Source organism: Penaeus chinensis, chromosome 35 (genome assembly GCF_019202785.1).
Source record: "Penaeus chinensis breed Huanghai No. 1 chromosome 35, ASM1920278v2, whole genome shotgun sequence".
Taxonomy (NCBI): domain Eukaryota; kingdom Metazoa; phylum Arthropoda; class Malacostraca; order Decapoda; family Penaeidae; genus Penaeus; species Penaeus chinensis.
The window spans coordinates 34,552,121-34,564,620 of NC_061853.1; the positions used below are offsets into that span (position 1 = coordinate 34,552,121).

A 12,500-nucleotide genomic window follows, 5' to 3' on the forward strand; every position below is an offset into this window, starting at 1 on the left:
AACGGATTGTCCAATTACAGTAACATTTGATTTTTGTTTTTGATTGGCTTTGAATGAGCATGTTTAGATAATTTAAATAACTTTAATATTTCTCTTAAAATCTATAATGTTCACTGCTATCAAAGCAATATTACATGCTAGAACTTTATATACACATGCCCTATTGACAATATACAAAATTAAGAAATTAAGACACCGTAGGTTTAAGAAAGTTTCCAGATATTTCCAATGACTTCAATCAAACACGAAAAAAATCTACACGTTCATGGTTTGTGTCATTGATCTGTAGATGTAGAATGACTTAGAAATATGCCTAATGCATTTCCGTTGTAAAATATGAGCACGGCTAGGCCCCTCCGGTGACAAAATAAGCACCATAGACACGAGGTGGGGCCCTTAGTAACGAATTTTAGGTTTTGTTTTCAGAATAGCGGAGTTTAACTGATGACGTAAAATAGCACAGCGCGTTGCCGAAAGAAATCCAACGCATTGGTACTTTCCTTGATCCAACATACAATACAGTGCGAATCATAAGCAACTGGATTATTCTTATTGCCTTAATATATCAATAGATCAAGATACACAGCCCTACCTCTGATAGTTTCGAGCCTCTGAGGTCATATCATAGAGGTACAGCATGATTTTAAAAATATTCACACCACATCATATGACTCTGACACGTTGGAAATTCTTCATCGACCGTCATTATTGACTTATAAGGTTATCTATATAGAGTGAATTTGTATTTGATGCACTGCTTGAAAGAACTTTTTATACGGAAAAGGGGCTTTATCTGCAATTTCCTGTAAGTAATTAAAATCTTTTGCTGCCAAAATACGTGATGCCAGCCTGCCCATTCAGTTTTGGTCAAGCAGTACAACACTTTGACCTAATTGGTTATCGTACGCCTAACAGCCACGACACTCCACCCACAAGATTTGCAATAATTGCATGTATTTGGCGCTGCAGAGAAAGCCTGCTACAATTCGTAATAAATTAAACTATAAATCCCTATCTGAGACCACGTGAAGCAGATCTGAAAAATATCACCCTCTGATTGGGTAGCCGAAGTATATCACTTTGTATCAAGGTAGAGGCATACAAAGCGAAAAGACGTTTCAGTGGTTCCAATAATGTTCGTGGCTGCATCAAAGAATTCGGGGTTTCGAAGATATTACAGAAAAGGCCTTATCGTTGCTTCAGTTTATCTAATTTTGCTTAAATACCAGGTCTGTTTTTATACCAATACAAAATACGACTATCAATATTTATTTTGCAAAGCAATGAATACTGGTCACAATTAAATCAATGATCACCACAATTGCTAATCAAGCCACATATGATGAGAAAATTCCAAAAGTATTAAATCTTTGAAAAGATGGCAACCCGAGGATGAGTAAGCATCGATAATATGGCGGCTTTTTGGCCTTATGGCGACTGCAGGCACGAAATGATATAGCAACTCTGTGATTAGTGAAGAAAATATTTGTAAATAAGTTTTCTTTCAGTTGGCGAGAGTTTTTTTTTACTTGGATGTGTGTCAGTAAAGATTTTTCTACCTCTTCCGTATTTATATACATATCTTTCTATTTACCTTTATGTGCCTGCTTGCTTGCATGCGTGTGTGTGTGTGTGTGTGTGTGTAAGTCTGTGTGTGTGTGTGTGTGTGTGTGCGTCTGCGTGTGTGTGTGTGTGTGTGTGTGTGTATGTGTGTGTGTGTGCGTCTGTGTGTGTGTGTGTGTGCGTCTGTGATTGTGTGTGTGTGTGTATGTGTGTGTGTGCGTGCGTGTGTGTGTGTGTGTGTGTGTGTGTGTGTGTGTGTGTGTGTGTGTGTGTGTGTGTGTGTGTGCATCTCCAGTCTTTTAGTGCCACAATATGTCCAACCACATTGTACAAATAGGTCACATGTGAAGGTAAGTAAAAATCATTCAAAGGTGAAAGAGAGAGAGGACTGTTCAGTAAAGTTCAAGTTTATGTATGTTTCCTCATTCTGAAATACTTGGCTTGATCACTAGCATTATATCATAACTGACTCATTTTGAAAAGGGAAATTTTTTTTTATCGCGTTTAATCAAGAAAACGAGATTACAGTAATCCAAAAATCAGACGTTATTTGGAAAACAAAGCATTGAAAGACACTACACACGGTTACCTCGGAAAACGTAACGTGCATACTTCGTCGTAGATGTGATCAAAGAAATTTCTCTTGAATATGGCTGTTATTTTTTATTGAACAATAAGTTCAGAATCTATCACACAGAAAAGGTACAAGATGATAAAAAATGAGAATGAAAATACAAGTAACTTTGGGACAGAGAAAGAGACGTTTATGGTCAAAGATGGCTGACTGAAGTGACATTGTGAGGAGAGGCGCTACGGCAAGAAGTGAACATAAGTGCTAAAGCTATACATAGAGTAGTAAAACGTTATGAATGTGGTTACACGCTCTCTCATGATGCAGCGCCACACCCGGCACTTGGGTCTTGGCACTGAGGCGAGATGAAATCCACGCAACGCAAACTACCCCGTCCTCTTAGGGTCTATGGCTGCGGTGGTGAGAAGATGGGACAGGAAGTGACTCAGGCAGTGTTCTGGATTTCCCTGAATGCCTGATAGATGTCCTTCCTGTCGAAGGGACAGCTGCTGAAGGTCTGAGCGCAGGCGGCAGTGCCATTGACGGTACCGACCTTGCCTGCGTCAGCGAAGAAACCTCCGGCGACTCCGCTGATGGCGCTTGAGCTGCGTCTGGTTTGGGGAACAGGAATTCGTAAATAACACAGAAAGAATAGTTCAAGAAAATTGGCAGTTGTTTGAACAATTGCATAGTCCATTGCAAGACGCCTCGCATGCACTCACCCGAAGAGGTTACGGATGAGGAGCTCCTCGTGGGCGAGCTTGTCGTCGGCGGTGGCTTCGAGCTCGCAGACGTAGCGGCGACCGCAGTCGAGGAAGTCGGAGTTGGCCGCCATGCTGAAGTAGATCTCGGGGCTGGAGAAGGGAAGGCAGGACGAAGCCTCGCGCTTTCCACGGCTGGCCAGGGCCACGGCTGCCGCTGCGCCCACGGCCAGAGCACCCACGGCGGCGGCGCCGGCTGCCAGACCTGCGGCGCTGACGGTGACGGTGGTGGCGGCGGCCGCGGTGCCAGTGGCCAGGAGGATGATGCTCTGGGCGAAGTTGACGAGGGTGGCGCCGAAGGCCAGGGCGATGAGGAGACGGCAGTTCATCTGGGGGGAAAATTCAGCCATGGGCAAATGTGGTTATTATTGTTACTGATCTTATTATCATTGATTTATTATCATTATCATTAAGAACAGACGGTCACATGCTTTTAGAAGACCAACCAAATCACCGAGAAACAGATTACTCGCTCGTAAATAAAACGCAAAATAAAACAAAACTAATAAACTTAGGCAGTAGTAGGAGAACCTTGAGCGAATATGTGCTGTGCCAGGCGAGGACTGACAGCACTTGGACGGATCCTGCCTTATATACATCTCCGCCGTGACCTTGTCTGGAGAGATAATTAGAATACCTATGCTATAAGCTCCTGAATCCCTGTAACGAGATCTTGCTTCCTTATTACGTATCGTGTAATTTACGTCGCCATCATGCCGTTTGCTAAGATGTCTTTTAACCTCTTCGCTTTCGTGCTATAACCTAACTCATAACCTCTTCAGATCATTTGTAATCTCTGTTTTTTGGTCTGATCATCATGGTAAAATAGGTCACAATTGTGTTAGGAACAAGATCACTTCATATTCTTTTCAGCATATGACATTATTGTTATTATGATAGTAATGATAATGATAATAACAGTCCTAATGATAATGATATTAGTAATAATAATCACCATTATTATTATCACTCTGATGATTATTGTCATTGTTGTTGTTCGTACTGTTATCATTATTATTATCCTTACTATGATTGTCATTTCATTATTGTCATTATTGTTATAATTATTGTCTTGGTAGCTGTTGTTATTGTTATAATTATAATGATAATAAAGATAATAATAATATATATATATATCTTTTACTATTATCAATATGATAACAGTAATGATAATAATAATAATAATAATAATAATAATAATGATAATAATAAGAAGAAGAAGAAGAGTAATAATAACAATAATGATAATAATTACAATAATGACAATAATGATAGTAATAATTATAACAACAACAATAATAATAACAATAAAGATAATAGTAATAATTATTATTATCATGTTTTGCTATTATAAATATAATGATAATGTCATTGATAATAATGATAATAACAACAACAATAATAATAATAACAATAATAATGTCAATAATAATAATAATAATAATGATAATAATAATGATATTAATTATTATTATTATTATTATTATTATTATTATTGTTATTATTACTTTCGTTATTATTATTATTTTCATTATTATTTTTATTTTCATTATTGTTATTATTATCATTATTATTATCATTATTATTATTATTATTATTATTATTATCATTAATGTTAATATTATCATTATTATATTAGTAATAGCAGGAATAATGATGATAATGGTGTTAGTATTATCATCATTATTATTATCAATATTATCAGTGTCATTAAAATCATTATTCTCATTATCCTTCTTATTATAATCATTACCATGATTATTATTATTGTTGTTGTTATTATCACTATTATCATTAATACTATGTAATAATTGTCATTATCACTATCATATATATTATTATCGTTATCATCACTTATTATGATCATTGTTATTACTTTTATTATTATTATTGTTATTATTATTATTATTATTATCATTATTATTATTATTGTTTTTATCATTATCATTATTATCATAATCATTTTTACTTTTATCATTATCATTATTCTTATCCTTATTATCATCATTATCACTAATATTATTGTTGTTGTTATTATTATTAGTAGTAGTAGTATTGTTATTATTATTATTATTATTATTATTATTAATATTATTATGATTATTATCATAATTATTATTATTATCATTATTATTATCATTATTATTATCACTATTATTGTTGTCATCTTTATTATTGACATTATTGTTATTATTTTTATTCTTCTTCTTATTATTATTATAAGTTTATTATCATTATTATTATTATCATTTTTATTATTTTGTTTTATTGTTGTTGTTATTATTATTATTATTACTTTTTTATCATTGTTATATTGACTATCAATTACTATTATTATTATTATCATTATCATTGCTATCTTAATCTTATTAATACCTTTATTTACATTATTATTATCAATATTGTTTTTTTTATAGATACAATCATCTTCATTAAATTATTGTGATAATAACTATTATCTTCATTATTAATGTATTCTTATTATTGTTATTATTATTATCATTTTCATTATTATTATTGTTATTATCATTATTATTATTATTATTATTATTATTATTATTATTATTATTATTATTATTATTATTGTTATTGTTATCATTATCTCTATTGTTATTATCATTATTATTATCATTATTGTTATGAGCAATTTTGCTACCTTTTTATAATTATCATCATTATCATAATAATAACGATAATGATAATAACAACAATTATTATTATTTGTTATCATTATTATTATTATTATTATTAAATTTAGTAGTAGTATCATTATCATTATTATCATTATTGTTATTAGAAGTAGTATCATTCTTATCGTCATTATTACTTTTGTTATTATTATTATTATTACTATTATTATTATTATTATCCTTATTATCATTATTATTATTATTATTATTATTATTATTATTATTATTATCATTATTATTATTATTATTATTATCATTATTATTATTATCATTATTATTATTATCTTTATTATTATTATCATCATCATCATCATTATTGTTTTCATTATTATTACTATTTTTCATATCATTATCACTATTATTATAACTATTATTATTATTACTATTATATTCATAATTACCATTATCATTATTGTTGTAATTATTATCATTATTACTATTATTATTATGATCATCATTATCATTATTTTTTGTTTCAATATTAATAGCATTATTGCTATTATCATTATTATTTGTATTGTTATATTTATTTGTTATTATTATTATTATTATTGTTTTGTTGTTGTTGTTGTAATTATTATTATTATTTATGTTTTATGATTTTATATCAATATCATTTCTTAATCTTATTATTGTTATTGTTATTATCATTTACTGTTATAGTTATTTTATCATTATCATTGTTGTTGCTGCTCTTGTTATAATTACCATTATTGTAATTATCATCATTATCGTCGTTATTGTTATGATCATCATTCCTTTTAATAAAAAAAGACAAAATTCAAAGCGACTTCGATATATCATTATCACTATTGTTATTATCATTATCATCATTATTGACATCAGCTTTATTGTCAAATTTATCTTTATCATCACCATTATTGTTATCATTATTGCTATCGTTTTTTCTGTGATGATTACTATTTTTATTATCATAATTATCATTATCCCCATAATCATTATTGTTGTCATCATTATCATCTTCATGATTATGATAATCTTCAGTAGCCTCCATCATAAAAACAAGATAATCTTTCTGTCATCCATCTCTCCGTGCCTTCTTACCTGCTAATCTATACACGTATCCCACTAAAAAAAAAAAAAAAAAAAAAAAAAAAGCATGTAAATACCCATGACCACTATATTACGTCAACACACTTCATGCGAAAGTAAACAAACAGTAGCACAGAAGTTAAGAGAGTTTAAAAATAAAAAGGTAATGGGAGATAAACCTACTTTATGTGATGTATCGTAAGGAAGTAAGAACAGCCTATGACATGGGCTTCAGCTTCTACGAGCAATTATTTCTGGGAGACAAGGTCACGACGGAGATACACAGTATATAAGGCAGAATTCTTCCAGGCGTCGACAGTCTTCGCTTGGCACTACACGCTCCTCTCAAGGTACGCTTGGGTTTGATCTCTGACGTTTTGCTCACGCACACACGCACGCACATATATGTATGTGTGTGTGTGTGAATATGTATACATATGTGTGTGTATATATACACATATATGTGTATATATGTATGCATATGTGTGTGTGTGTGTATACATGTATATGTGTGAAAAGGAGAAAACACACTACCGTGTTGATACTATGGTATAAAAAACCCACACTGTAAAACTGGATTTAATTGAAAAAGAGAGACTACAGTTTCGGAATCCACCTGGATTCCATCTTCAGGTCTGAGGAGGCAAGGAAGAGGAGGGGGTATAAGACAGAGAGAGGAAAGGCAACGCGGAGACACGGGGCAGGTGAGGACCTCACCTGCCCCGTGTCTCCGCGTTGCCTTTCCTCTCTCTGTCTTATACCCCCTCCTCTTCCTTGCCTCCTCAGACCTGAAGATGGAATCCAGGTGGATTCCGAAACTGTAGTCTCTCTTTTTCAATTAAATCCAGTTTTACAGTGTGGGTTTTTTATACCATGTATATGTGTGTGTGTGTGTGTATGTGCGTGTGTGTGTGTGTGCGTGTGTTTGTGTGTGTAGGTCCATACAACCAGACATACAAACACACACACACGTACACATGTTTATATATATATGTATATATATATGTATGTATGTATGTATATATACATATATACTTATATATGTATGTTTGTATGTATACATGTGTGTATAAAGGTATATATATGCATATATATATACATATATATGTATGTATATGTCTATATGTATTTGGGTATGCATGTATATATACATATATATGTTTATACATGCATACATACACACACACATATATATTTATATATATATATATATATATGTATACATATATATATATGTGTGTGTATGTGTGTGTGCTATATACCCATACGCGCACACACACACACACACATATATATCATATATCTATATATATATATATATACAGAGAGAGAGAAAGAGAGAGAGAGATAATCAATATAGATATGAATTTACATGCATATATATATATGTGCAAACATATCTCTTTCTGTCACTAGGCCTTGACTTAATTTTCTCTCTGTTGCGCGTTCTTTCCCCAGATGAACGGCCGTCTCCTCATCGCCCTGGCCCTCGGCGCCGCCCTCATCGACTTCGCCCAGAGCATCATCCTCCTGGCCACTGGCACCGCGGCCGCCGCCACCACCGTCACCGTCAGCGCCGCAGGTCTGGCAGCCGGCGCCGCCGCCCTGGGTGCTCTGGCCGTGGGCGCAGCGGCAGCCGTGGCCCTGGCCAGCCGTGGAAAGCGCGAGGCTTCGTCCTGCCTTCCCTTCTCCAGCCCCGAGATCTACTTCAGCATGGCGGCCAACTCCGACTTCCTCGACTGCGGTCGCCGCTACGTCTGCGAGCTCGAAGCCACCGCCGACGACAAGCTCGCCCACGAGGAGCTCCTCATCCGCAACCTCTTCGGGTGAGTGCATGCGACACGTCTTGCAATGGTCTTTGCAATTGTTCAAACTATTGCCAATTTTCTTGACTTGAATCTTGCTGAATTATTTACGAATTCCTGTTCTCCAAACCAGACGCAGCTCAAGCGCCATCAGCGGAGTCGCCGGAGGTTTCTTCGCTGACGCAGGCAAGGTCGGTACCGTCAATGACACTGCCGCCTGCGCTCAGACCTTCAGCAGCTGTCCCTTCGACAGGAAGGACATCTATCAGGCATTCAGGGAAATCCAGAACACTGCCTGAGTCACTTCCTCTCCCATCTTCTCACCACCGCAGCCATAGACCCTAAGAGGACGGGGTAGTTTGCGTTGCGTGGATTTCATCTCGCCTCAGTGCCAAGACCCAAGTGCCGGGTGTGGCGCTGCATCATGAGAGAGCGTGTGTCAATGGCAGCCACGACGTCTCAACGTTGTGCTGCAGCGTGTGTGTTTTCAGACATCAGAGTCACTTCCTATCAATCCATTCTATCTTTATCATTGTCATCTCATGTACACTTCACATGGTCCTTCAAAAGTCACTTAATGACAAAGCGAACTTCTTCGCCGAACCTTTTGTTACATTTCTTAGACATACTGTTCAATAAAAGACGATTTTCTCAATGACGGTTTCAATGCCATCCTCTTTGCTGCCCTGGAAATTTAAAAAATGATATGGTTATCATTACACTTGCCATATTTGTTGCAATAATCACGAACTGGTTTTCTCATTCCATATCTGCCAATATGCCATGTGTCATTCCCATAGCTAAGAAGCTGATAGCTTTGATACAGAATTTTCGTGCTTCTATCCAATTATTCATAACAAGTTTGTTTATAATCAAATATGTTATTCCGTAAAGGAGCGTAAACAAATCAGGAAAACAACTTAAAAACAACAACAAAAAAAACATTACGCTTTTCAAATGATGTTAAAGACCGTTCGACATCCTGATGGAAGCCAGGTTATGCCGTTTCCGAAAGCAGCCTCTTCATGATTTCTTTGTTTTCTGGCTAATACAAAGTAAAACACGAGGAAATACAATGAAAATTAGAGAACGAAAGTTAGCAAATTAACAAAACCGATAAAACAACCTAGATGGATTAATGCAAAAGGGACAGGAGAACAGTAGCTATATCATTAGCTAGCAGTTGTCAAGTGTTGCTCAGAAACACCGAAAATTGATATTACCGGCATTAGAAATGTCTAGAAATGTCTCTTGATTGTTAGCAGTGCCAGGTGAGCACTCTAACAGTGTAGTTTCTTATGGCACTTTTACGTTATGATTACCATTATATAAATTATGATAATAATAATAATTATAATAATAATAATAATGACAACTATCATTATCATTATCATTATTCTTATCATTATTATTGTTATTATCATTATTATTATTATTATTATCATTATTATTATCATTAATATTACAATTATTATTATCATCATTATTATTATTATTATTATTATTATTATCATTATTATCATTATCATTATTATTATTATCATCATCATCATTATTGATAATATTACTATTATCATCATTATTATTATTATTATTATCATTATTATTATTATTGTTATTATTATTATTATTATTATTATTATTGTTGTTGTTGTAATTATTATTATTATTTATGTTTTATGATTTTATATCAATATTATTTCTTAATCTTGTTATTGTTATTGTTATTATTATTTACTATTATAATTATTTTATCATTATCATTGTTGTTGCTGCTCTTGTTTTCCTTATCATTATTATAAGTATTATCATTTATATTTGTATTATCATTATTTTCACCTTTTTCATTGTAATTAGTATCATTATCGTCGTTATTGTTATGATCATTATTCCTTTTAATAAAAAAAGACAAAATTCAAAGCGACTTCGATATATCATTATCACTATTGTTATTATCATTATCATCATTATTGACATCAGCTTTATTGTCAAATTTATCTTTATCATCACCATTATTGTTATCATTATTGCTATCGTTTTTTCTGTGATGATTACTATTTTTATTATCATAATTATCATTATCCCCATAATCATTATTGTTGTCATCATTATCATCTTCATGATTATGATAATCTTCAGTAGCCTCCATCATAAAAACAAGATAATCTTTCTGTCATCCATCTCTCCGTGCCTTCTTACCTGCTAATCTATACACGTATCCCACTAAAAAAAAAAAAAAAAAAAAAAAAAAAAAAAAAGCATGTAAACACCCATGACCACTATATTACGTCAACACACTTCATACGAAAGTAAACAAACAGTAGCACAGGAGTAAAGAGAGTTTAAAAATAAAAAGGTAATGGGAGATAAACCTACTTTATGTGATGTATCGTAAGGAAGTAAGAACAGCCTATGACATGGACTTCAGCTTCTACGAGCAATTATTTCTGGGAGACAAGGTCACGACGGAGATACACAGTATATAGGGCAGAATTCTTCCAGGCGTCGACAGTCTTCGCTTGGCACTACACGCTCCTCTCAAGGTACGCTTGGGTTTGATCTCTGACGTTTTGCACACACACACACACGCACGCACATATATGTATGTGTGTGTGTGAATATGTATACATATGTGTGTGTATATATACACATGTATGTGTATATATGTATGCATATGTGTGTGTGTGTGTGTGTATATACATATATATATATATGTCTGTGTGTGTGTGTGTGTATAGGTCCAAACAAACAGACATACACACACACACACGTACACATGTGTGTGTATATATGTATATATATACATATATACTTATATATGTATGCTTGTATGTATACATGTGTGTATTTGGGTATGCATGTGTGTGTATATATATATATATATATATATGCTTATACATGCATACATACACACACACACACACACATATATATATATATATATATATGTATATATATATATATATATATATGTATATATATGTGTGTGTGTGTTTGGGTGGGTATATGTGTATGTGCTATATACCCATACACGCACACACAAACACACACACACACATACATATATATATATATAGAGAGAGAGATAGAGAGAATCTATATAGATATTAATTTACATGCATATATATATCTGCATACATATCTCTTTTTGTCACTAGGCTTTGACTTATTTTCCTCTCTGTTGCGCATTCTTTCCCCAGATGAACGGCCGTCTCCTCATCGCCCTGGCCCTCGGCGCCGCCCTCATCGACTTCGCCCAGAGCATCATCCTGCTGGCCACTGGCACCGCGGCCGCCACCACCGTCACCGTCAGCGCCGCAGGTCTGGCAGCCGGCGCCGCCGCCCTGGGTGCTCTGGCCGTGGGCGCAGCGGCAGCCGTGGCCCTGGCCAGCCGTGGAAAGCGCGAGGCTTCGTCCTGCCTTCCCTTCTCCAGCCCCGAGATCTACTTCAGCATGGCGGCCAACTCCGACTTCCTCGACTGCGGTCGCCGCTACGTCTGCGAGCTCGAAGCCACCGCCGACGACAAGCTCGCCCACGAGGAGCTCCTCATCCGCAACCTCTTCGGGTGAGTGCATGCGACACGTCTTGCAATGGACTTTGCAATTGTTCAAAAGCTGCCAACTTTCTTGAACTATTCTTTCTGTATTATTTACGAATTCCTGTTCCCCAAACCAGACGCAGCTCAAGCGCCATCAGCGGAGTCGCCGGAGGTTTCTTCGCTGACGCAGGCAAGGTCGGTACCGTCAATGGCACTGCCGCCTGCGCTCAGACCTTCAGCAGCTGTCCCTTCAACAGGAAGGACATCTATCAGGCATTCAGGGAAATCCAGAACACTGCCTGAGTCACTTCCTCTCCCATCTTCTCACCACCGCAGCCATAGACCCTAAGAGGACGGGGTAGTTTGCGTTGCGTGGATTTCATCTCGCCTCAGTGCCAAGACCCAAGTGCCGGGTGTGGCGCTGCATCATGAGAGAGCGTGTCAATGGCAGCCACGACGTCTCAACGTTGTGCTGCAGCGTGTGTGCTTTCAGACATCAGAGTCACTTCCTATCAATCC

At 35.2% G+C, this 12,500-nt stretch overlaps 3 protein-coding genes across 3 annotated transcripts in view; 2 read left to right on the plus strand and 1 right to left on the minus strand.

The window, feature by feature from the left end:
* Positions 1 to 2,083: 2,083 nt before the first annotated feature.
* LOC125044137 lies at positions 2,084 to 3,245 on the minus strand. Its single transcript, XM_047640589.1, has 2 exons — positions 2,857 to 3,245; positions 2,084 to 2,745 (listed from the first exon to the last, which is right to left on the minus strand). The coding sequence occupies exons 1-2, from the start codon at positions 3,243 to 3,245 to the stop codon at positions 2,580 to 2,582; spliced, it is 555 nt and encodes a 184-aa protein (XP_047496545.1). The 3' UTR covers positions 2,084 to 2,579.
* A 4,850-nt stretch (positions 3,246 to 8,095) lies between these two features.
* On the plus strand, positions 8,096 to 9,098 carry LOC125043982. The gene is made up of 2 exons (XM_047640388.1): positions 8,096 to 8,464; positions 8,577 to 9,098. The coding sequence occupies exons 1-2, from the start codon at positions 8,097 to 8,099 to the stop codon at positions 8,740 to 8,742; spliced, it is 534 nt and encodes a 177-aa protein (XP_047496344.1). The 5' UTR covers position 8,096; the 3' UTR covers positions 8,743 to 9,098.
* A 1,757-nt stretch (positions 9,099 to 10,855) lies between these two features.
* Positions 10,856 to 12,500, plus strand: part of LOC125044138 — a 1,726-nt gene continuing 81 nt past the window's right edge. Inside the window, exons 1-3 of the mRNA XM_047640590.1 lie at positions 10,856 to 10,996; positions 11,644 to 12,008; positions 12,119 to 12,500. The exon at positions 12,119 to 12,500 is cut by the window's right edge and continues 81 nt beyond it. Of these exons, the coding sequence (XP_047496546.1) occupies positions 10,856 to 10,996; positions 11,644 to 12,008; positions 12,119 to 12,284 (672 nt within the window). The 3' untranslated portion in view covers positions 12,285 to 12,500. The remainder of the gene's footprint in view (positions 10,997 to 11,643; positions 12,009 to 12,118) is intronic.

What these genes read in the sequence shown, in the direction of transcription:
- LOC125044137 (XM_047640589.1), bottom strand. Translation starts at nt 3,245, where the DNA reads ATGGCTGAATTTTCCCCCCAGATGAACTGCCGTCTCCTCATCGCCCTG. An exon ending in CTCATCCGTAACCTCTTCGG is followed by an intron (nt 2,746 to 2,856) that starts GTGAGTGCATGC and finishes TCCCCAAACCAG; the next exon opens with ACGCAGCTCAAGCGCCATCA.
- LOC125043982 (XM_047640388.1), top strand. Translation starts at nt 8,097, where the DNA reads ATGAACGGCCGTCTCCTCATCGCCCTGGCCCTCGGCGCCGCCCTCATC. An exon ending in CTCATCCGCAACCTCTTCGG is followed by an intron (nt 8,465 to 8,576) that starts GTGAGTGCATGC and finishes TCTCCAAACCAG; the next exon opens with ACGCAGCTCAAGCGCCATCA.